Source organism: Dendropsophus ebraccatus, chromosome 14 (genome assembly GCF_027789765.1).
Source record: "Dendropsophus ebraccatus isolate aDenEbr1 chromosome 14, aDenEbr1.pat, whole genome shotgun sequence".
Taxonomy (NCBI): domain Eukaryota; kingdom Metazoa; phylum Chordata; class Amphibia; order Anura; family Hylidae; genus Dendropsophus; species Dendropsophus ebraccatus.
Genome location: NC_091467.1, coordinates 26,523,466 through 26,548,189, shown reverse-complemented (window position 1 = coordinate 26,548,189; position 24,724 = coordinate 26,523,466). Strand labels below are relative to the sequence as shown.

The window sequence follows — 24,724 nt, the reverse complement described above, 5'->3', positions numbered from 1 at the left end:
AGTCTGACATAGTGCTCTCTGCTGCCACAATAAGCAGCAGCAAATCCCTATAGAAAACCTCTGCTGCTCTGGATAGTTCCTGACATGGACAGAGGTGGCAGCAGAGAGCACTGTGTCAGACTGGAAAGAAAACACTACTTCCTGCTGGACATACAGCAGCTGATAAGTACTGGAAGACTGGAGATTTTCAAATAGAAGTAAATAACAAATCTATATAACTTTTTTGAAAACAATTGGTTTGAAAGAAAAATATTTTCACTGGAAAACCCTTTAATGTCGCCCTCATTCAATGGCGCCAATCTACTTTTACCCAATGAGGAATTTGCACAGGTGTCAGGGTATGCTGGGAGTTGTAGTTTTGCAAGACTATGATTCTATGAAGCCAGGGCATGATAGGAGTTATGCTTAGCAACAACTAGGGCAGGGAAGGAAGGAGAACCTACAGCCCTCCCTTTTAAAACTACAATTCCCATCATGCCTGGGCAGCCAAAGCCAAAGGTTTGACTGTGCAGGCATGATGGGTATTGTAGTTTTGCAACAAAGGGAGGGCAAAGGTTCTCCATCCCTGAACTAGAGCCACAGGCTGGGGTAAAAATGCTCTAGGCATGATGGGAGTTGTAGTTTAGTAACACAGGTTAGGGAACGCGGCACTAGGTCTTTTTAGTACAGCCTACAAAATGGCGCCCCTCACGTGTTCAACATTATTGCCATGGCAACACAACCAAAAAGACCAAGCTGATATAGACACCCACTGAACGCTTACGTCATCGCTCACAAAGGGACAACACGCACAGTCCCATATCAGCGCTGCAATATAACATCGCTAAGCGCATAGCATCGCGAGATTTCCTAGTCCTACCGCCTCGCGCAGTGCACGCCGGGACGTGTAGTATTCCTCCCAGTCCATGAAACGTTCCGTGTAGTGCGTTGCACGCCGGGAAATGTAGTTCTTCCTCTGCAACCCCGCGGATTCTCTCCTCACCGACATGGCGGACAGGAGGCGGCGGAGGAGACGTGCGTCCCAGGATAGCGAAGAGGAGGAGGAAGAGGAGTCCGGGAGTGAGAGTACGGGCTCGGCAGAGCGGACGGGACAGCCTGCCAGGACCGAGGGCCGGGAACCGGCTACCAAGAGAGCCGAGGCGGCCAGGGACGGGAAGGAGTCAGAGTGTGTGAGTATAGCAGGCCGCCTGAGCATGGAGGGCACTGATGACGTCACTCCTCTGACCTCACACTTGTATGGCTGCCCCCCCATGCATCTTCTCTGTAGGAGTGTATGTGGTAGCCGCCATGTCTGTGGTGCAGCGGTGTAGCCGGGTACGTCAGCAAGTGTTATAGTGGTGATGTACGCTGCGTAACCGCAACCTGGTCGGACATGGCGTCCAGCGCGGAAATCATAGACTACGTCTTGTGTGTACTCCATATAGTGCCCCTGTGTGTGTACTCCATATAGTCCCCCTGTGTGTGTACTCCATATAGTCCCCCTGTGTGTGTACTCCGCGTAGTCCCCCTGTGTGTGTACTCCATATAGTCCCCCTGTGTGTGTACTCCATATAGTCCCCCTGTGTGTGTACTCCATATAGTCCCCCTGTGTGTGTACTCCATATAGTCCCCCTGTGTGTGTACTCCATATAGTCCCCCTGTGTGTGTACTCCATATAGTCCCCCTGTGTGTGTACTCCATATAGTCCCCCTGTGTGTGTACTCCATATAGTCCCCCTGTGTGTGTACTCCGTGTAGTCCCCCTGTGTGTGTACTCCATATAGTCCCCCTGTGTGTGTACTCCGTGTAGTCCCCCTGTGTGTGTACTCCGTGTAGTCCCCCTGTGTGTGTACTCCGCGTAGTCCCCCTGTGTGTGTACTCCGCGTAGTCCCCCTGTGTGTACCCCATATAGTCCCCCTGTGTGTGTACTCCATATAGTCCCCCTGTGTGTGTACTCCATATAGTCCCCCTGTGTGTGTACTCCATATAGTCCCCCTGTGTGTGTACTCCATATAGTCCCCCTGTGTGTGTACTCCATATAGTCCCCCTGTGTGTGTACTCCATATAGTCCCCCTGTGTGTGTACTCCGCGTAGTCCCCCTGTGTGTGTACTCCGCGTAGTCCCCCTGTGTGTACCCCATATAGTCCCCCTGTGTGTGTACTCCATATAGTCCCCCTGTGTGTGTACCCCATATAGTCCCCCTGTGTGTGTACCCCATATAGTCCCCCTGTGTGTGTACCCCATATAGTCCCCCTGTGTGTGTACCCCATATAGTCCCCCTGTGTGTGTACCCCATATAGTCCCCGTGTGTGTACCCCATATAGTCCCCCTGTGTGTGTACCCCATATAGTCCCCCTGTGTGTGTACCCCATATAGTCCCCCTGTGTGTGTACTCCATATAGTCCCCCTGTGTGTGTACCCCGTGTTCCCCCGGTGTGTGTACTCCATATAGTCCCCCTGTGTGTGTACCCCGCGTGTTCCCCCTGTGTGTGTACCCCGCGTGTTCCCCCTGTGTGTGTACCCCGCGTGTTCCCCCTGTGTGTGTACCCCGCGTGTTCCCCCGGTGTGTGTACCCCGCGTGTTCCCCCGGTGTGTGTACCCCGCGTGTTCCCCCGGTGTGTGTACCCCGCGTGTTCCCCCGGTGTGTGTACCCCGCGTGTTCCCCCGGTGTGTGTACCCCGCGTGTTCCCCCGGTGTGTGTACCCCGCGTGTTCCCCCGGTGTGTGTACCCCGCGTGTTCCCCCGGTGTGTGTACCCCGCGTGTTCCCCCGGTGTGTGTACCCCGCGTGTTCCCCCGGTGTGTGTACCCCGCGTGTTCCCCCGGTGTGTGTACCCCGCGTGTTCCCCCGGTGTGTGTACCCCGCGTGTTCCCCCGGTGTGTGTACCCCGCGTGTTCCCCCGGTGTGTGTACCCCGCGTGTTCCCCCGGTGTGTGTACGGTCACAGACTGGTCTTGGGTCCATGCGTAGTGAGTTTGAGGGTAATATAGCCTATGGCCTTAAATTTTCTCAGCGGATTTTCATTCTGCTGTAACGGTGTGTAAGGGGTGGGGGGGGGGCTCCCGAGCACGGCGGTGTGTAAGGATGGGGGGGAAGGGCTCCTGAGCACAGTGGTGTGTAGGGGGGGCGGGTCCTGAGCTCGGCGGTGTGTAAAGGGGGGGGGGCTCCCGAGCACGGCGGTGTGTAAGGATGGGGGGAAGGGCTCCAGAGCATGGTGGTGTGTAAGGATGGGGGGGGGAAGGGCTCCCGAGCATGGCGGTGTGTAAGGATGGGGGGGAAGGGCTCCCGAGCATGGCGGTGTGTAAGGATGGGGGGGAAGGGCTCCCGAGCATGGCGGTGTGTAAGGATGGGGGGGAAGGGCTCCTGAGCTCGGCGGTGTGTAAAGGGGGGGGGGGGGCTCCCGAGCTCGGCGGTGTGTAAGGTGTGGGGGGGCTCCCGAGCTTGGCGGGGGGCTCCTGAACTCGGCAGTGTGTAAGGGGTGGAAGGTTCCTGAGCTCAGCGGTGTGTAGGGGGTGGGGCTCCCAAGCTCGGCGGTGTGTAATGGGTGGGGGGCTCCTGAGCTCGGCGGTGTGTAGGGGGTGGGGCTCCCAAGCTCGGCGGTGTGTAAGGGGTGGAAAGTTCCTGAGCTCGGCGGTGTGTAGGGGGTGGGGCTCCCGAGCTCGGCGGTGTGTAAGGGGTGGAAAGTTCCTGAGCTCGGCGGTGTGTAGGGGGTGGGGCTCCCAAGCTCGGCGGTGTGTAGGGGGTGGGGCTCCCGAGCTCGGCGGTGTGTAAGGGGTGGAAAGTTCCTGAGCTCGGCGGTGTGTAGGGGGTGGGGCTCCCGAGCTCGGCGGTGTGTAAGGGGTGGGGGGCTCCTGAGCTCGGCGGTGTGTAGGGGGTGGGGGGGCTCCCGAGCTCGGCGGTGTGTAGGGGGTGGGGCTCCCGAGCTCGGCGGTGTGTAAGGGGTGGAAGGTTCCCGAGCTCGGCGGTGTGTAGGGGGTGGGGCTCCCGAGCTCAGCGGTGTGTAGGGGGTGGGGCTCCCGAGCTTGTCGGTGTGTAAGGACCCTATTACACCGGACGATTATCGTTCGCATAATCGTTAACGATCTCAAACGACCGCTATTACGAAAGACCTGAAAACGTTCACTCATTTCCATGGAACGATAATCGTTACTTATGATCGTAATTGCGATCGTATCTATTGCGAACGACCGAACGACGTCTTATTCAATGCGAACGAGCAACGATAAAAATAGGTCCAGGTCTATAAAGCGATCAACGATTTCTCGTTCGGTCGTTAATCGTTAACTGCATTTCAACCGAACGATTATCGTTTAGATTCGAACGATTTAATGATAATCTGAACGATAATCGTCCGGTGGAATAGGGCCCTAAGGAGGGGGCTGAGGGCTCCCGAGCTCGGCTATTTGTAAGGGGGGTGAGGGCTCCTAAGGTTGGAGGTGTGTAAGGGAGGAGAGCGCTCATGCTCTGTGGTGTGTAAAGGGGGAGTAAGGGCTCCCAAGGTTGGCAGTGTATAAGGCGCGCAGAGCTCCCGAGCTCGGTGGTGTGAAAATCTGCGACATGGCCATATGCCTGCATGGGCACATCTCTCTGTGTGTGAATGAAATCTGTTGTTTCTCATAGAACTGCCACTGCAAATCCACAGGCGATTATATCCTGAGGGCATGTATTATTTTTGTTGCACAATGAAGGGTGTTGTGATTTGTTTGGGGTAAATTTCCCCTTATGTGCAGGATAGATGTGAGGTATAGGTTGTGATGGAAGACTTCTATTAACCTTTTTTTTTTTTTCCCCCTTTGGCTTTGCAGGAGAGTGAGGACGGTATAGAAGGTGATGGTGAGTGTCCATATCACTAGTGTATGGTGCATTGTGACTGTATGAATACACAATATATAAATGTAGAGCGCTTGTCTGCCTGGTAAAACGTATTATCATGTGCCAGCACTTCCATGTCCGTGCCTCTGAAAGGTGATATCCAGGCTTGGAAAAACATGGCCACTTTCTTTCAGTAACAGCACCACCACTGTCCTCGGTTTGGGTGTGGGTTTTGCAGTTCTGTCCCATTAAAGTGAATGGAGCTGAATTGTAATACCACACACAACCTGGGTGTGTGGTGCTGTTTTTGTAAAAACAAAGAAAGCAACTGTGCTTTTTTTTCTGTGATGACCTGTTTGGAGCAGTTTCTTGGTGAACAACCAGCATTAACCTCCTCATACAACTGGGGTCTATGTCCTTAAAGGAGAAGTCCGGCAGAAATTTTTATTTAAGTATTGTATTGCCCCCCAAAAGTTATACAAATCACCAATATACACTTATTACGTGAAATGCTTATAAAGTGCTTTTTTTCCCTGCACTTTCTACTGCACCAAGGCTTCACTTCCTGGATAACATGGTGATGTCACTTCCTGGATAACATGGTGATGTCACTTCCTGGATAAACATGGTGATGTCACTTCCTGGATAAACATGGTGATGTCACTTCCTGGATAACATGGTGATGTCACGACCCGACTCCCAGAGCTGTGTGGGCTGTGGCTGCTGGAGAGGATGATGGCAGAGGGACACTGAGGGACACAGGACACTGGAGGGACACTGAGCATCGCCCTGCCATCATCCTCTCCAGCAGCCACAGCCCGCACAGCTCTGGGAGTCGAGTCGTAACATCACTATGTTATCCAGGAAGTGACATCACTATGTTATCCAGGAAGTGACATCACCATGTTATCCAGGAAGTGACATCACTATGTTATCCAGGAAGTGAAGCCTTGATGCAGTAGTAAGTGCAGGGAAAAAAGCACTTTATAAGCATTTCCCGTAATAAGTTTATATTGGTGATTTGTATAACTTTGGGGGGGGGGGGGGCAATACAATACTTTAATAAAAATTTCCACTGGACTCCTCCTTTAATCTATGTTATTGGTTAAAGAGCAAGCCAATAGCATTGCTCTCTATATAGATGAGTGTGCAGGTGCGTTCTTGGCTTTTTTGACACTTCCCTCTCCTCTCTATAGAGAGCCATGTTGCTTTGTGGCCCTAGGCCCCTCACAAAGGTCAGACCCCTGTCTCACTTTTATGCCCTGTCTCATTGGCCCCCTGTAAGATTCTTCCATGGCATATATTGCACCATGTCATCAACATCACCAAGCTAATGGAATAAGGGAAATTGGCTTAAACTTTTCTTTCCTCTCGTTGCTCCACTTTGGCTCACCGAGGGGCTCATGACAGAATCGGCAGTGATTGCATGACTGAACAAGAGTCCATTTATCTTATGTGATTGCCTCTTTGTGTAGCAGAGCTTGGCATTTCTGCCAGCCAGTCCTGCAGCTGCGTTTCTATTGAGACTCTGCTCAGCGTGAGTGTTAATGGTTGGGACTAGCAAAGCCCTGTACTGATTGTAAATGTTCTCCTGCCTTTACATCCGCATACTTACATGTGTATATATATTTATCCCCCTCACTTGCAGCTGTGCTGTCGGACTATGAGAGTGCTGAGGAATCCGAAGTAAGTATCACAGAAGCATTGTATATGATAAGCAGGTATACAGCAAGATACACCACTTGTGTCCACTTATAACCTCTTCTCAGGAGCTCGTACAGCTGTGGGGTTGGGTCCATCTTTGCCTTCCCTGTTGCACTGTACATGTGGTATCTGCTTGCTGATCATTTGTTCGGCCATCAGCTATCTCTCCTCATCCATGAAATGAACATTTGTCATTCATATGTTCTGAATGGGAAGGGGGTAAGCACCCCGCCAATTGGCATTTTCATGGTCTATATTTTCTTTGGAAAACTCGGACATCTTCAGACATTATTTTACCGCTTCTGCATAGATATAATAAGTTACATATTTATTGTGTGATTCACAGCTGCATTCACAATTCTGCCGGTGTTAATTAGAAATTGTAAACTCGTCAGCAACGCATCACTAACATCTTAGCTAGCTGCTATAATGCATGAGGTTATGGAGCCTATTGTATGGCTCCATTATCGTGCAGCAAGGGCTGTATGGACATTGTTAGCAATGTCCATGCAGCCCTTGCTATAAAGTTGTAAAAAAATAAAGATATACTTGTCCACATTCTCCTGGTGTCCTCCAGCCTTGTTTGTGGGATTCCCCGCTCCCTACAGCCACCACCGACACTTCCGAACCAGTCTGAAGTGACAGACCACCCAGCCAGTCACTGGCCAAGACAGACAAACGCAGCGGCCAGTGTTTGGCTTAGTGGCCTGTCGCTTCAGAGACTGGTTCGGAAGTGTCGGTGGCGGCTGCCATGAGCCGGGAATTTCAGAAACAAGCCAGGAGTACAGCAAGGGAGTGTGGACAGGTAAGCATTAGAGATGAGCGAACCTCGTGCATGCTCTAGTCCATCCGAACCCGAACTTTCGGCATTTAATTAGCAGTGGCTGCTGAACTTGGATAAAGCCCTAAGGGTTTGTGGGAAAACCATAGTCATTCTAGTCATTGGCTGTATCCATGTTTTCCAGACAACCTCAGGGCTTTATCCAAGTTCAGCAGCCCCAGCTAATCAAATGCCGAAAGTTCGGGTTCGGATGGACTCGAACCCAAAACTGGTTCGCTCATCTCTAGTAAGCATACATCTTTATTATTTTCTGCTCCCTCGCGTTAGCCACACATCACTATTGTACATAACGATGGGTTGGTGGCTAATTTTGTTAAATTTGCCTAAAGACAACAATCGGCCAAACATAGGCTCCTTGGCTGGTCGTTTTCTTTATTTTACAAAGTGATATCTGCCCGAATGGGCCTAATTCCTTAGATAATTGCTTTGTGTAATAGGGCCCTAAAGGATGCTACGCCAAGCTGCAGCATGCACGCCTTCTACCCCCTCACACACACGTCTTTTCTGCCTTATCGGACATAGAGGGCTCAGTGCTGAAAGCCAACAATTTTTAAATCCGTTGAATTTTGTAGCTCTGGGTACGTGGTTTCTACCTTCCGTACTGTTACATTTATCAGTACATGCTATTAGCTGCTAGACCTCCAAAGCCAGACCTATCCTCTGTCTGCAGTTTCCATTGCTAAGCAGGTGTCTGATTCTGTGTAGAAAACAGCACGATTAAAGGGGTTATTCAGCGCTACAAAGACTTGGCCACTTTCTTCCAGAGACAGCATCGCTCTTGTCTCCAAATTGGGCGGGGTTTGCAGCTCAGTTCCGTTGAAGTGAATTGAGCTTAATTGCAAACCACACCTGACCTGGAGACAAGAACGGTGTTGTCTCTGGAAGAAAGGGGTCATGTTTTTGTAGCGCTGAATAACCCCTTTAATGTATTTTCATGCATTGCCGTAAGTAGGAAAATTGCCCCGCATTAAAAAAAAAAACGTTCTCACTTTACCCTGAAGGAAGATGAGGCTCGCTACAGTGAAGACGATGCTCTTAAAACAAGCTTAAAATCGGAAAATAATGCCACTGAGACCCCTGCTCCCAAAGAGGAAAAGCCCAAGTCAAAGGGAGCGGTGACGGGGGAGCGGCAAAGCGGGGATGGACAGGTGATAAATCCTAATGTAATCTATTACCATTATAATATAAGTTAGTGTTTTCTATGTAGTTTATATTTTGTCCATATTCTAGGAGAGCACGGAACCAGACGAGAACAAAACCAGCAAGAAGTCTCAGAAACAGCTGGATGATGATGAAGACAGGAAGAATCCAGCCTATATTCCTCGCAAGGGACTCTTCTTTGAGCATGACCTGCGTGGACACACAAATGACGAAGAAGTGAGGTGAGAGCACACAGCGTAGAACATATCGTATTTATCTACTGTCCATTAATTACTGAGAAGTGGAGATGAATACAACTATAGCATGCTCAAGTCCCAGCCTTCAGTATTTAGATACCGGTGGCTGAAGAAGTTGGATTCAGCCCTATGGAGTCCAGGAAAACATGAATACAGCCTATTGCTGTATCAGTGTTTTACAGGACTCCTTATGGTTGCATCCAAATTCAGCCACCGGTATTCAAATGCTGAATGATCAGACTTGAGCATGCTATAGTTGTGTTCATCTCTACTGATAGGTCAACAAAGTAGCCGTACACAAGATAGCTGCTATTCCTCCCGATTTTTCCCAATACTCATCACAAACGCTCAGTCACTGCCAGGCTTATCCAGCAGTGGCTTATCCTCCCAAGAACAGATAGATTAAGTAGCAGAAAACTCCATATGCCCAATTATTCTCTGACATCATCAGTCGGGAGATCCCCATAAAGAAATGAAAGGCTGGCTCCTGCTTAAATCAGTGAGCATTAGTCTTTGTGTGTAAGGGTAGTATTACACGGGCCCATAGGGACCCGATAACTGTAAACGAGCGCCGATCTGCTAGATCGGCTCTCGTTTACTGGGCCTATTATACGGCCCGATAATCGTTTAACAAGGGCTGCCCTGGCCTGTGATTGGCTGAGCGACCTGTCAGCTGAGAGGCCGCTCTGAAGCTAGAGCGCGCAGGACCCAGGAAGAAGCGGAGCGCAGGAGCAGCCCTGGAGATTGGATAGGTAATGTATATCGTCAGTCGCCGGCCGTGCACTGCTACGTGTAATAGCGGTGCGTGGCTGACGATTGTATTTACACAATGATTGTATTTATTACACGGAGCGATAATCGGCCGAATCGGGCTGATTATCGTTGTGTAATAGTACCCTAAGTCAGTGGGGCAGACTTATAAATACTGTTTAAAGCAAATGTAACACTGGGTAGATGGTTTTTTTTTTTTTTTCTTTTTTTTTTTTTTCTTTTTTTTTACATAGACCGGCGCTGGGATGCCGGTGCCGCTGTCCTTTATTTTTTATTTATTTTTTTACCACCGCCCGATTCCTGCGCACAGCGCTGGTCTATTCTGGAGCACTGGCCTGGGCATTTAGCAATGGCTCTCTGGTGTAATGATCTCCCCCTTCCTTTTGTGACGTGGCTCCATCAATTCTAATAGAGCCTTGTTACACCAGGGGGGGTCATTGCTTCATGCTGGGATGGTGCTCGGGATTAGACTGGTGCTCCGTGCGCTCGAACCAGGCGGTGGTTCAAAAAAAGGGCCGCGACACTGTCATGCCTTTCCTGGTACCGGTCTGTTCATGTGTTAAAAAAACCATGATGTACGTAGTGGTACATTCGCTTTAAGGCTGCTTTTAAACATCTGTGGTATACGGCCTGTATACGGGAGTCCCATAAGAGGGGAAGTATTTACGGACCGTATATCACAGACATGTGATCACAAGTTGGGCTACTTTATTGTTAAATTCCTTTATATTGCAAGGAGCGGCCTTGTCCTCCTCTGCATGCATCTCCCTTTGCATCCTTTATGCAGGCACAGTGGAGAACCCATGGTCACATGCTGCTCCACGATTTACCACCGTATAGATGGGATTACCAATCACCTGTGTGAAAGCAATATGAACGTCACTACTGGAAACTTTGTATTTTAGGCCAAAGGGACGCCACCCGCGCAAACTTTGGAAGGATGAGGGTCGGTGGGAGCACGATCGGTTTCGGGAAGATGAGCAAGCTCCAAAATCTAAGGATGAACTAATAGCTATGTACGGTTATGACATCCGTTCATGTAAAAATCCAGAGGAGATTCGTACCCGTCGACCAAGAAAGCCAAGGTATGTTTTTTTAACTTTGTTCTCTTTTGTTCTTCAAACCGGAGGCTTTATAGTAAGGAATTTCATTCAATACCCTTTGCAGGTACAGCAGTCCTCAGAGGGAAGACCAAGAGGAGAAGCCTATGAGACCTTCCAATCGTTACCAAGAGGCTAATTTTGCTCCTCCCCCGAGAACCTACAACAATCGTAGCACCCCCAATAACAGCAGAGCTCCCCCTAATAGGACCTATTCTCGGCCAGGATACAAAGAGAATCGACCTGCCAATTACCCTCAAGAAGATGGCGCTGTACCGCATTCTACTTCAGAGAGAAGACAGGAGTATGGTGGATACAGAGGGAGAAGCACAGAGCAGCCTCTGCCACATCCCAATGACAGCTTTAATGAAGTGCAAAACAAAGCTGAACCAGCAACCGAGAAACAAGTAGAGGACCCATCGCCTCCACCTCCTGACCGACCTGTAGAGAAAAAGTCCTATTCCAGAGCCAGGAGGAGTCGAATTAAAGGGGGAGAAGCAGGAAAAAGCATAGATGACACTACATTCCCAGACTTACCGCCACCTCCTCTTCCTCAAATGCCTTCTGAAGTGGTTCCAGAGCCCTCCCCTCCAATACCTGTAGTGAAACCCAGTGGCTGGGAACCTCCTGTAGAGGGCGGTGTGACTGGACTGGAGCAGGACATGTCACAGGTCAACATTTCAGATCAAAACTGGAGTCCTGGACAGTCGCCTTACATTTCTGCACGTGGTAAGGGGGATTATATAGTTGATTTATGTATCAGGTGTTATATCTAGTAGGCTGAATGTGTGACATGTTGCAGAGTCACAGCCTTGGATGCAGTGACCAATTTCTCTGTTGCTTAAAGTGTTATTTTCACCATAAACTTTTGACATGTCAAGTTTTAAACGGTCCGGGACTGAATGTTCAGACCTGTACCAACTGGCCGAACGAGCTGGGAAAAGGCCACGCTAAGTGTCATGTGATCAGTCAGGTTCATAATGTAAGTCTATGGGCTCGACTGATTTATGCTGACACTGAGCAGACCATGCTGCAGTGCGGTCTTCTCGCCGCTCGTTCTGACGATCGATTCAGGTCTGAAGATTCAGACTTAGACAGATCAAAACTTGTCTCAGATCAAAACTTGTCTCTGACATGTCAAAAATTTTCTATGCTGACAGTGATTCTTTAAAGGGATTTTCTATGAATTTGGCAGTGGATTTTACACACAAGTTATAGCCATTAACATTTCCTGCAACAATTTTCATATGCTAGACTCTCGCCAAACACCTTTAAATAGAAGTCTGACGAACATTTTTATTAAAGTATTGTATTGCCCCCCAAAAGTTATACAAATCACCAGGAAATGCTTATAAAGTGTTTTTTCCTGCACTTACTACTGCATCAAGGCTTCACTTCCTGGATAAAATGGTGATGTCACAACCCGACTCCCAGAGCTGTGCGGGCTGTGGCTGCTGGAGAAAATGATGGCAGAGGGATGCTCAGTGTCCCTTCAGTGCCCTGTGTCCTCCTGCCATCATCCTCTCCAGCAGCCACAGCCCACACAGCCCTGGGGGTCGGGTCGTGAAATTGCCATGTTATCCAGGAAGTGACATCACCATTTTATCCAGGAAGTGAAGCATTTCCCATAATAAATGTATATTGGTGATTTGTATAACTTTTGGGGGGCAATACAATACTATTTACTCATATTGATGTGTTGAAGACTCCCAAGACAAACAGGTGATAAGCATAGAATTGTTATCCATCCCTTGGTAGCTCCTATGCATTCCTCATACCTGATCTTGCTTCTGGAAGGGGTGCTTTATACAATGCTGGGGCTGTGGAATAAACAAAAACAAAAAGCGGGGCTTACCTACCCTTGGTCCCCCGCAGCTCACCTTGCTGCAACTTTTGGGTTTACCACTGCTTGTAATTTTAAAGGGGTTATCCAGCACTACAAATACATGGCCACTTTTCCCCCCTCTCGTCTCCAGTTCAGGTGTGGTTTGCAGTTAAGCTCCATTTACTTCAATGGAACTGCGTTCCAAACCCCACCCAATTAAGAGACGAGAGGGGGAAAAGTGGCCATGTTTTTGTAGTGCTGGATAACCCCTTTAACCTCTCGTCTCGAAAGCAGGCAGGAGCAGGATCTGGCCAAGCCGGTCAGTGACCAGCACATGATACTGCTGTGTCCAGTGATAGATGCAGTGGGCAGGCCTTGCTTTGACTTCTCATCTCGGAAGTTGAAGTGAGACTACCAGCCATAGACTAAATCGAACTGCAACGGGAGATACTGTGGACCTAAGCGGGACCTGTAGTATTGTATATCCCCCCCCCCCTTACAGCCCCAAAACGTTGTATGAAGATTTTGGGAAAACTGAAATACCTGTTTAATGCCTTCTGCACATTGCCAGTATGTTTCATGGCAGCCTGTAGTAGAGCAAAGCCCCTGAGTAATTGTTCTCAGTACACTTGACTGTACAATATAAAGTTGCCGTTCTGCTATTTGCATAGTACATTGTGTCTTTGAGAAGGGGAAAGTTTAGTAGTGTAAACTATTGTAATGAAATTTACCCTAATAAACTGATTTGTGTTTTGTTTTTTTATGTATTTTTTTTAATTTAACTCTTTGACAGGAATTCCAAATCACATTCACATGGCAGGTGGACCTCCACAGTACAATCGCATGGAAGGCATGGTAAGTCCGGCTCGGATTACTTAAATGCTTGCTTTATATCAATCAATTGATTTTGAATCAACAGAAATAGCATTAAAGGAATCAGTGGCACTAAGACAATAGTCACAGCAGATGTAATGGTGCAGAGGGATTTATCCGACAGATTTTTGAAGCCAGAGACACGAATGGATTTGAGAAAAGGTTAAATCTCAATGTTTCCTTTATGACCTGTTCCCTGTTTCACTGTCTGTCCCTGGCTTTGGCTTCAAAAATCTGTCAAGTAAATCTCTGCGTAAATGCACCATTTAGATGTATGATTAAAGCCATCAACACAGGCCAACAAACACAGGCTCTTTTACCTGTCAGAATAACGTTATCCGTTGACTTCTGTGCCCATGACAAAAAAGAACATTGTATTTTTTTGTGTCTGTATTATAAATGAGTCCAAGCCTGACAGCTGTTTTGAATACCCAAACTCAGACCCTATACCCTATACCTGGATGTATGGAATGTGTACTTTATACTGCTAGGTAAATACTGCTTTTTATCAACATCACAAGTAACCTTCATTTTCTTCTAGGGTGTTCAAGGTGGACGTGTTAAAAGGTATTCCTCCCAGCGTCAGAGACCAGTGCCAGACCCTGCTCCCATGCACATCAGCCTTATGGAAGGACACTACTACGACCCACGTGAGTAATGTGTTTTTTTTTTTGTTTTTTTTTTTAATCAATTATTATAGTATCTCTTCACGTGTCTTACAAATTTTACAATCATCTTTTCTTTTCCCTCTATAGTCCAGTTCCAGGGACCAATATACACTCATGGAGAAAGTCCTTCTTCTATTCCCCCACAAGGGATGATTGTACAGCAAGAAATGCACCTTCCTCACCCAGGTACCTTCCATCCCTTAAAGGGGAACTCCGGATAAGAAAAACTTGTTTTCTATTAAAAGTTATATAGATGTGTCTATACAATGTATTACTGTACTAGTACGGTTCTGTCACACTGGTAGCTGATAGAAATCCAGGAAGTGAAAAAAAATGGCACCTGTGCCAATCCACATTGTCTCCTGCTTCTGCTGCTATCCCCCCCCAGGAGACAAATCTTCCATGTCTGTCTCACATTGTGTGTGTTTGCTGATGATGCATACAGGGGGCAGAGCGTGATGTCACAGGAGGCGCGGCTGGATAACCCAATCGCCTGACTGATTCACCATCTCTGTCCGGCCAGAAGCACCTGCTGCACTAATTTTATTGATTGTATTGGGTGGGGGCTGTGATGATCACATGAGGGAAAGCATTGGATTCTGGGAAATGCCAAACCAGGAAGGACAGAAACACAAAACAGAGCAACCCCCCCCCCCCCCCAACTTCTGCAGAAGTTTCTTTTTTTTTTTTTAACCTCTACCTGGAGTTCCCCTTTAACACAGTGTTCTCCAACCTGTGACTCTTCAGTTGTCGTAAAACTACATCTCCACCATCATGCCCTCTGACAGCCGAAGGAGTGTTTTGGGTTTTTTTTGTCTTTTTTTTTTTTTTTTTTTTTTTTTACAGATTAGGGAAAATTGTTAGGCTACATTAACACATAATGTTTGTCTGCAGTAGTGGACAGACTTACAGACCCATTCATTTGGATGGCTCTGTTCACACGCCTGTAGCTGTTATATGTTTATGATCCATGCCATAAAAAAAAATCCTGACAGGTCCTAGTACAAATCACACAGTCTGTGGATACACATCTGTAGTGCTGCCCATAGCTGTGGGTCTGCGCCCATGGTCAGCCTTACAGACATTTGGATGTAGCCCTAACACTTTGGCAGTTTCACCTTAGCTGCAATTCAATGGAATCTGTAGAGCTTCATAGTCTAAATAATCACATTAATGGCATATAAAAGGAAACAAAATTAACTCCCACAGATCAGACTGACGCAATTTGTCTAAAATGTGGAAAATGAGCAAAGGTATAATTTTCGCCATCAGCTCCCTTTCTATGTTGGACCATGGGGTGGCAGCAGAAAGCTGTTCAATGCCTGAGACATAGAGATAGGAAACAATCCCAGCTGATTGCAGCCCTGTCCTGCTGACTCTGCAGGTAAAACTGGAATATACATAGGGCAAGCTGTTGAATGTGTGGTGTGTTTTTGAGGGTGGTTTGGCAACTGCACTAGAACTCCATCTCCACATCAGTAGTTATATTTGACCTCACATTTAAAACAAGGAGTCTGTGTTCTACGTAGGAACCAGGAATAGAATGGACTTGAGTGCTTTGCTTACTGCGAACGTCCTCTTACTACAGGAATCGGGGTCCATAGTCTTTAAAATAAAGCCTCCTCCTGCAGCCATCCACTCCCCAACCTGAACAATTCAAACCGCTGACATACATTCCTACTGCACATTACTGCAGGCTTCCGGCATCGGCTCTGTCCCCGCTCTGCATGTTCAGCAGCCTCTTGCGGCTTGTGTGCTCATCCTAGTCTGAGCAAAGTACACTGAAAAAATAGTCTCCATAACCCCTTTTAAATGCCATTTTATGTTCCATGTAAACATGTAGCCATGTAAAGCAAGCACTAAACTTTTTGTCCGTTTCTTGATATGTATAATCTTTTTGTCCTTGCTCTATAAAACTACTTTTTGGTGTGGCTGGAGTCCGAGCCACTGATGATATAGATGTTTTAGACTACTTAAACTTATTGCTTTGTGTCTTGCGCAGTAATGGTAATATGGATCAATATTCTCTATTTTAGGTTTGCACCCACACCAATCTGCTGCTCCAATGTCTACCCCAAATTTGTACCCTGGCCCAGTTTCAATCCCCCCTGGACAGCCCCCTCCCCAACAGCTGTTACCTCCTCCCTACTTTACTGCTCCCCCTAGTGTCATTAATTTTGGAAATCCAACTTACCCGTATCCCCCAGGAGCCCTTCCTCCACCACCAGCTCATTTGTACCCCAATACGCAGGTAAGATCTTCTTATATGTACAGTACTAGATTGCATAAATCAAACTAAGTAATACAGTTCACTTTATGTATAGTTACTGCAGTGTGATATCTTTTTTTATTTCTTTACCTCTCTAGGCTCAGTCGCAGGTGTATGGAGGGGTAACGTATTATAACCCTGTACAGCAACAAGTTCAGCCCAAGCCTTCACCACCACGGCGCACGTCACAGCCAGTAACTATAAAACCACCACCACCAGAGGTAAAGTGCCTAAGAGGGGGGCAAATCTGCCACTGAGTCCATAATTCATTAAACTGAACGACTGGCATTCAATACTGTGTTTTCTTTGCAGCTGCCTATAAAGGGTAACTATATGGTTGGCCACATCATTAGCTCTTATATCTAGGGGTCTATGAAGCTGAACTATAGCCATCAGCTTAATGCCATGCTGATTTCAGTACCAAAGCCTGTGTGCATTAACCAACCCCTATAGAGGAAGTCATACAGGGAAAATCACGTTTCATATTCACATTATTCTTTCAGTCATTGGGCACAACATATAGGTGTCCATACACCTTAAAGACTGCTGAATGACACTGCTGGGTTCAGCTCATATGGCAGGTACCTGACTCTTCCCAACAGATGTCAGTGAAGAGAAAAATTCGGTGCAGTGGGTTTTTCCTACCTGGGGGAGATAAGTTGCCGCCATAGTTGTCTGCCTGTGACTTACCCCTCCTCTCCCCATAGAGAAAACAAGAACGTTAAACTGTGTCAAGCATTCATGTGTATGGGGAGAATAGGAGAGGTAACTACTGGCCAACCGTTATTGAAGGTGTATGTCCGGTCTAAAATCGGCCGTGAACTCTGTAGCATCAGATCCACAGCATTGGGTGCACGGAGGCCTGCTGACTACACTTGCTCTACTGACAGGTGGTGACAATGTTCTCACAGTCTTATGCAGGCTGGAGCTAAAGAGGTGGACATAAGACTGCAAGAAAACTCTCAGGCCCCATGCACACTTCAGGTAAATCTATCTGAATTTCTTATCAGGAAATCTGGATAGATTTAATGATCCATAGGGAAAATAGGCCTGCAAATTGTGGGACAAGTGAATGTTTGGAATCCCAGCCCCATAGAACCCTTTGGGAGGATCCGGAATTCCAGACGGCTTCGGATGCGCGTTTGGAAACTGGCGGTGTTGATGCTGGCCGTTTAAACCCTTAAGGATCAAGCCAATTTTTACTTTTGCACTTCAGTTTTTGCATTTTTTTTAACCTACATACCCGTGTGAGCTCTTATTTTTTGTGACCGCAATTGTGCTTTTCAATTTCAGACTTAAATTAGTGTAAAAAGGCTTTTTTTTTATTATTTATTTTTTTATATAGGCAACTTTTCATTTTACCGCTTTTAACCCTTTAGTGCCTATCAATACAGCTTTTTTTTTTACAGAAGTCAATAATAGACCTTATTCTGATCCCATTGGCTTTTTATGGCGGGATCATAATAAGTGTTTGACAGCACCGCCGGGATCTGACGGCTGATCTCCTGCTGCAACAACCCGGAGCGGCATGTAACTTCTTAAAGCGGCTTGTAACCACAGGTTCCGATGGTGTAAGCCTGCCATACTTAGGTTTCTATTAGACAAAGCGATTTTTACAGATTAATGATAAACGATCGCAAACAAGATTGTTTATCACTAACCTGAAATCATTCACCATATAACACAGAATGATGGTCGTTGGTAATAATCGTAACTATAAACGTTTACTCTGATCCCTGCAAAAGAATGAACAATGTGCGATTACACAGAACGATTAGTGAACGAATGCGGAACTACAACAAACAAATGTAGAATTACAGCAAACGATTAACAATGATTTTAGGGTGAGATCTAAATCAACGACACACAAGCGATTTTTCAATCGTTGCCCGCAATTACACAGGATGGATTACACTGGAATTCCAGCGGCGAGGCCCCAGCTTCCGATTGCCCATGGCTGTGTAGATTCTGTCCGCTTAATGCTTAAGTATACAATACACTGCACTACAGTGATAGTGCAGTATATTGCAACAATGGTCAGAAGGTCACTGGTTATTGTACACTAGTGGGAAAAAAATGTGAAATAAAACATAAAATCCCTTTTATGATTTTTTTTTTTCCATAAAGTTTGATGTTTTTCACACACACACAAAAAAAAAAAATTGCCTCTAACAAAGTACAATATGTCACAATCGTTAGCATATGTTAAAGCATCATGGACCTATAAGCGCATCAAGTGCCTGTCACAGACAGAGGCGGCAGCAGAGAGCACTTTGTCAGACATGAAAGAATACACCACTTCCAGCAGGACCTACAGCAGCTGATACATACTGGAAGACTTGTTGAGACTTTTAACTGCAGTAGTACCCCTATTCTCGAACACCTCGGAGTTTTGAACAATTTGGTTCACGAGCTACAATCTCCCCCCCCAATGTTTTGTTTCATACTGGAACTTTATTCAGTATCCAAACATAACTGGGGGAGGTTTAATGTATTTCCATGATTTCCGAAGTAAAATCTCTGCTTAATTCTCTAACTGCAGAACGGCTAGCTTTCATGTTGCACATGCTTCAATATATAGACATAAGACAGGTATGTTCAGAATAGAGGGTTGAAATTCCCTTTAACTTGTATTGTACGGTTTTGTGGCAGATTTTTCTGGTGCGGCCTGGAAGCCAAAAATCTGTCACACTTGAGCATTGCGCTAAGCATCTGTTATGTACTGAAAATGTCTCCATATCCTTTCCTGCAGGAAAACAGACACTTGAAGGCGAAAGAGAAGAGCAGCTCCTGAGCTCATGTAGTAAATGCCTCCTTTACCCACAACAGTCTCCTGGATTATAGAACAGTGTTTTTTTTGTTTGTTTTTTTAATTTTACCTTTTACTAAAGAAATCTCTGGCTGCGAGGGACAGCTCCAGTTTTATTCTGACATTAAGCTGTTCTCCAGAATCTTGCACCATTCACCAATATAAATATGTAATTTTTTTGGTATGTTGATAGACCATTCATTGTATATTGTTATGTTTGGTTATATGTAAGGAAAGTTTTTCTTTTGTTTTTTGTTTTCCTTGTTCTTTTGCCGTGTGCCTAAGTTCCTTCTGTCTTTGTACAGCTTTTTATTTGGAAAGAGCGCAAGTGAAACTGCTGCTAAAAAAGAAAAAAGTATTGACTTCAATGGTTATATTAAAAAAAAAAAGTGTTCCCAAGATATTTTACTGGATAGAGTTGTAACAAAACATATTTTTTTTTTTTAAGTCACCATCCAAACCTGTTACTGTAGTTTACTTATAACTTGTGGTATTGCTGATTTCATTCTTAAAGGAATAACCCGGACATTTGTTTCTTTGTCCAGTGCATTGCTCAGGAGGCGGTGCTTGACACAAGGATCTCTCTGGTGCTTTTTACTATTACTGTGTCATGCGCCACCCCTTCATATCATGTAATGGGCAACACACGCTGTTTATTTACCTTGCCTGAATTGCTGTCCATAGTGGCACATTAATGGTAGTAACCAGGCTGCAGGTCATTGTAGGCAAACGCAAACTACATGAGCCCAGCTGCAGAGACGCACAGGTGCTGATCGGGATATACGGGCTCAGTTTTTTTACATCATTGTTGTGATGGAAGAAGTTATCAGGATTAGTTTTTCATGATGATAAAGGGTTCTTTGATGTTCCTCGAACACTTTCATTCTACCTATACCAGAAGCTGAGACACTGGTGCTGTGCCTGGCGGCTTCTTGCTCCACTGGTCATGACTGATAGATCTCTCACTGACAGGGCAGGCAGCAGCCATGGGAGACCGCCCTGATGACTTGTGATTCGGGCAGCATGACAATAATGAAAGGTTCCTCTTTCCCCTGGTTCATCACCTCCTTACAAAGTGCAGTGTCATATGATAACCAGATGTCCAGGGATTATTACCATAATGGTATTTCAGGATTATTCCTTTCTACCAAAACTTAGAAACTGATCTTGGAAGAAGATGTAATTCTGCTGCTGGAATCCATCTATGTAACATATGTATAATAAAAGTATAGGTTCATGTTTAGCTGGATAGTGATAATCTAGGGCAGGATTTGGGGTAGGAGTAGTCTATTAGTAAGGCAAGGGAATCCCTGCCCCTCCTATTATACGTGCCCTCACGCCTGTAAGACGTGTTAGAGAGGATGTTGGCAAATGATGCCACACTGCTGGCTGTCTGTCCCATTTGTTTCCTTGGATAGATCTGTGGTGCATATTGAAGGGGGTTGTCCAGGATTGAAAAAAATAGAAAACAGCACCTTCTTGTCATCAGTTTGGGTATGTGCATGCTACGGAAAATCTGTTGCGAAATCTGCCACTCGCAGACATCTCTGCCCGTGTCATAGACCCCATTCTATGCATGGGCGGATCCCGTTGTCCGTCCAAAGAATGAACACGTTCACTCTTTGGATGGACGACGGAATCCGCCCGTGCATAGAATGGGGTCTATGACACAGGCATAGATGTCCGCGAGTCGCGGATTCCGCAACCGATTTTCCGAAGTGTGCACATACCCTTTCTGTTTGTGGTATTGCACTCTGTTCTAGTAAAATGAATAGAGCTGAGGCGTACCTACCTGAGGACAAGGGTGGTGCTGTTTTAGAAGAAAGCAGCTTTGTTTTTATTATCCTGGATAACCCATATATTTTTGATAACCGCCGGCTGAGCATTTGTCTGGCCAATATCAACCTCCCAGTACACGTGAATATCAGCCCTGTGAAACCTTAATGTGTTCCTTCATAGGGAGGGATAAGCCTCTGCCTGACAGCTTTGGCACCGGCTTATCCCTCCCAGAACCATAGGGTTGGGCAGTACAAATCCAACACGCCTGACCCTTCTCTTCACTGCCAAGTGCTACTAGGTCACCTGACATTAGTTTAAGATGTAGAGGCACCTTAAGTTTCCCTATAAATGATATAACATTAGGAAAATAACATTCTAAGGAAAAGTATTGCTCATAAAAAAAAATCCGATTCCACTTTTTCTTTTAAATAATTAAAATGGTGATCTTGTTGGTTGCTATGACAACACTTACTGATATATTGTATTTCTCCTTTCCCCTGTAATAACGCCAGTCATTCCGATAATCACATTATATTAGACCTTTCCTATATATGCAATAGCCTTATGTAAAAGTCCAGGTTCCAATATGGCTGACCAAGGCTGTATCTTGGCATCACTAGTTATTCATATATCCCATGCTATTAGGGTATGAAATGGTGCAATGACTACATTTTCGTGTTGGCCCATCTAGGCTACAGTAGCTTTTGAGTGTTAACTGCTTCCTTGCTAGAGTCCTACAAGTCATGTGCTCCACCTGATCTGTTGCCTAGAAGTATATCAGAAATCACTGGACGTGTCGTCCATTCTGTTTGTTCCCTCTTCTGCATAGTTATGTTATTGAATTGTTCTTGACCTAAACACACTGTGATGGCTTTATGATTTTTTTTTTTATCTTTTTTTTTTTTTTTTTTTTCTGTGCAGGTGTTTGCTTTCTTAAAAGTTAAAAAACTGTATTTTTTGTGAACTGGGAATAATTCTAAGTTAATAAAACTTTGTGGAGATTGTCTCCGAATTTCATACTAGACTGTTTTGCCCCTTTTTTTTTTTTTATTTTCCCCCTCTGCTTACATACCCGTATATTAATAATGGGGGTGGGGGAGATCTGATATGGCAGCAAGTGATCAGTCAGCTCTAGGGGTTGAAAGTGGGGCTGTGGAGTCAGTAAGCCACAGCTCCAACTCAGTAGCTTCTTCCTAATGTCCTACATGATCCTGGGGTGCCTTCTGAGTGAATAAGGCAAAGATATAAAGCAAATCCTCCTCTGTGTGTGCAGTGGATGCAGCCAGTCTCCAGCCATCATGTCCTAAAGAATTCATTACAAACTATTCACCATACACAAAGTAAAACTGCTACCACTGCCAGAAGCAAATGATATATAGGTCAGCCATAGGCCCAGGTTAGTCAGCTCCTGAATCATCACGGCCCCACAGGAACTACCTGCTCAGCCAGGCGGTGACTGGAGCTGTGCCCCTCCTCAGTCACTGATTGGCTGAGCGAGCATTTCTGAATGGGGCCGTGACATCACAGAATCAGGAGCCCGGCAAGGGAACCATGAGCCGCGATGCTACACTACCACCTGGATTTTTCACTGTTGCCCAGAATACCCCTTTAGTTTCTACCTCTCTCTGAAACACACACAGCCTACTTCAGCCATAGCACACCGAATAAAAACACACAGGGACAATTACGAAAGCTGTGACCCTGGCGTACGACAGCAAGAAGGTGCAGATTTGCTAAGCCAGATTTACCATGAGAAGGTATAGATTGGAAGGCCCACCGTACGGCAGGTGCAGGTCAGGCCGGATTCACTAAGAGGTGTGCCCCTCTTAGTGAATCCTAATGGGGCAATTGGGGGCGTGGCCTAATTTTAGACCAGCAAATAGAGATGAGCAAACCGGGTTCGGGTTAGAGTCCATCCGAACCCGAAGATCTGCATTTGATTAGCTGGGGCTGCTGAACTTAGATAAAGCTCTAAGGTTGTCTGGAATACATGGATACAGCCAATGACTATATCCATGTTTCCACATAGCCTTAGGGCTTTATCCAACTTCAGCAGCCACCGCTAATCAAATGCCGAACGTTCGGGTTCGGATTGACTCGAGCATGCTCCAGGTTCGCTCATCTCTACCAGCAAACGAATATGCCTTGAATATCCCCCACAATTATTTCCCAGAGAGAAAATACCACATTGAGGACAGAGGTTACTGCTACACTACTTATGTCTTCTCCTGCTCCTCTATATTACACAGGATATCTTCATATTACACTGCTGCTCATATACAATCATCCAGCATCCAGGAAGAGAACAGCACAGATCTCCCCCCACACAATGCTTAATTACTGATATAGGGTATGTGCACACTGAGCAATTCTCGCGGAATTCCGCCCGAATTCCGCCATAAAAAGCAGGCGGAATCCGCGTGGAATTCCGCCCGTATAAATGCAACATTGCTCCTTCCATAGAGAACAATGGGATTTCCGACTGCCCGTGCACACAGAGTAAATTTCCGTCCGGAATTCCGCGCAGAATCCGCATTTCGCCCGAAGAATGTACATGTCAATTCTTTGGGCGGATTCCGCTAGAGGAATCCTATAGAAGTCAATGGGGTTTGAATTCTGCTGGTAATTCCGCTTGCATTCCGCTTGATTTCCGCGCGGATTCCGCTCAAATTCCGCCCAAATTCTGCCAGAGCAGAATAGGCGAGGAATTTCAAGCAGAAATCTTTCAGCTACAATTCCTCGAGAATTGCTCAGTGTGCAAGGGCCCATATGGAGGAAATGCTTCACCCTTTCTAACTAAATGAATGTGAAAGGGGTTTTCTGTTTTTATAAGTAAGGGCCTTAGATTGAAAGAACATAAACTATATTAATGGGGAACGTTTATAATATTCCTATGAAAATTCAATAATAACATTTTCATTTTTTTTTTTTTTTTTAAAGCTGGTCAGTACAATATATAGTAATGAGGTCTAACATCAAAGAGGTGACAAATACAGTGTGGGGGAAGAACTACAGATGAGGAGGAAGGTATAAAGTATGGGGACTACCTGCAGAGGGGGGATGTATACAGTATGGGGGAAGAACTACAGAGGGGGGAGGTAATCGGTATGGGGGGGGGGCTACCTGCAGAGAGCTGACGAATACAGTGTGGGGGAAGAACTACAGATGAGGGAGGTATTAAAGGGGTTATCCAGCATGGAGGCTATTTTTAGATCTGGACGGGGAGGAGGTGGCTGAAAGAAAAGACGTCCACTCACCTCCCCGGTCCCAGCGGCGGGTCCCGCATCGCGGCGCTCCGGTCCCCGGCCGCTTCCAGGTGTCTGACGCGGGCCCAGGACGTGAGGTCTCAGGTTCGCTCAGCCACTCAGCGAAGGAGGCGGGATCTGAGCGGACTTGAAACGAATCCCGCCTCCTTCACTGAGTGGCTGAGCGGACCTGAGACATCACGTCTCAGGCCCGCGTCAGACACCCGGAAGCGCCCGGGCACCGGAGCCGCGATGCGGGACCCGCCGCTGGAACCGGGGAGGTGAGTGGACGTCTTTTCTTTCAGCCACCTCCTCCCCGGCCAGATCTAAAAATAGCCTCCATGCTGGAGTACCCCTTAAAGTATGGGGACTGCCTGCAGAGCGGGGATGTATGCAGTATGGGGGAAGAACTACAGAGGGGGTAGGTATACGGTATGGGGGCTACCTACAGAGGGGGGATGTATACAGTATGGGTTACACGGAGCAATTTTTAACGATAAACGATCGCAAACGAGATTGTTTATCGTTAACCTGAAATCGTTTACCATATTACACAAAACGATAATCGTTAGTTACGATCATTACTGCGATCGTTACTATGATCGTTTATTCCTTCTGATCCCAGCAAAATACTGCAATTACACTGAACGATTAG

General features: G+C 46.4%; 1 protein-coding gene across 1 annotated transcript; it reads left to right on the top strand.

Annotated features, from left to right (window-relative positions):
* Positions 1-817: 817 nt before the first annotated feature.
* CASC3 (CASC3 exon junction complex subunit) lies at positions 818-21,841 on the top strand. Its single transcript, XM_069951945.1, has 13 exons — positions 818-1,169; positions 4,782-4,809; positions 6,437-6,474; positions 8,335-8,481; positions 8,564-8,715; positions 10,407-10,586; positions 10,669-11,330; positions 13,220-13,281; positions 13,841-13,949; positions 14,055-14,153; positions 16,004-16,218; positions 16,335-16,457; positions 18,989-21,841. The coding sequence occupies exons 1-13, from the start codon at positions 987-989 to the stop codon at positions 19,028-19,030; spliced, it is 2,040 nt and encodes a 679-aa protein (XP_069808046.1). The 5' UTR covers positions 818-986; the 3' UTR covers positions 19,031-21,841.
* Positions 21,842-24,724: the final 2,883 nt, after the last annotated feature.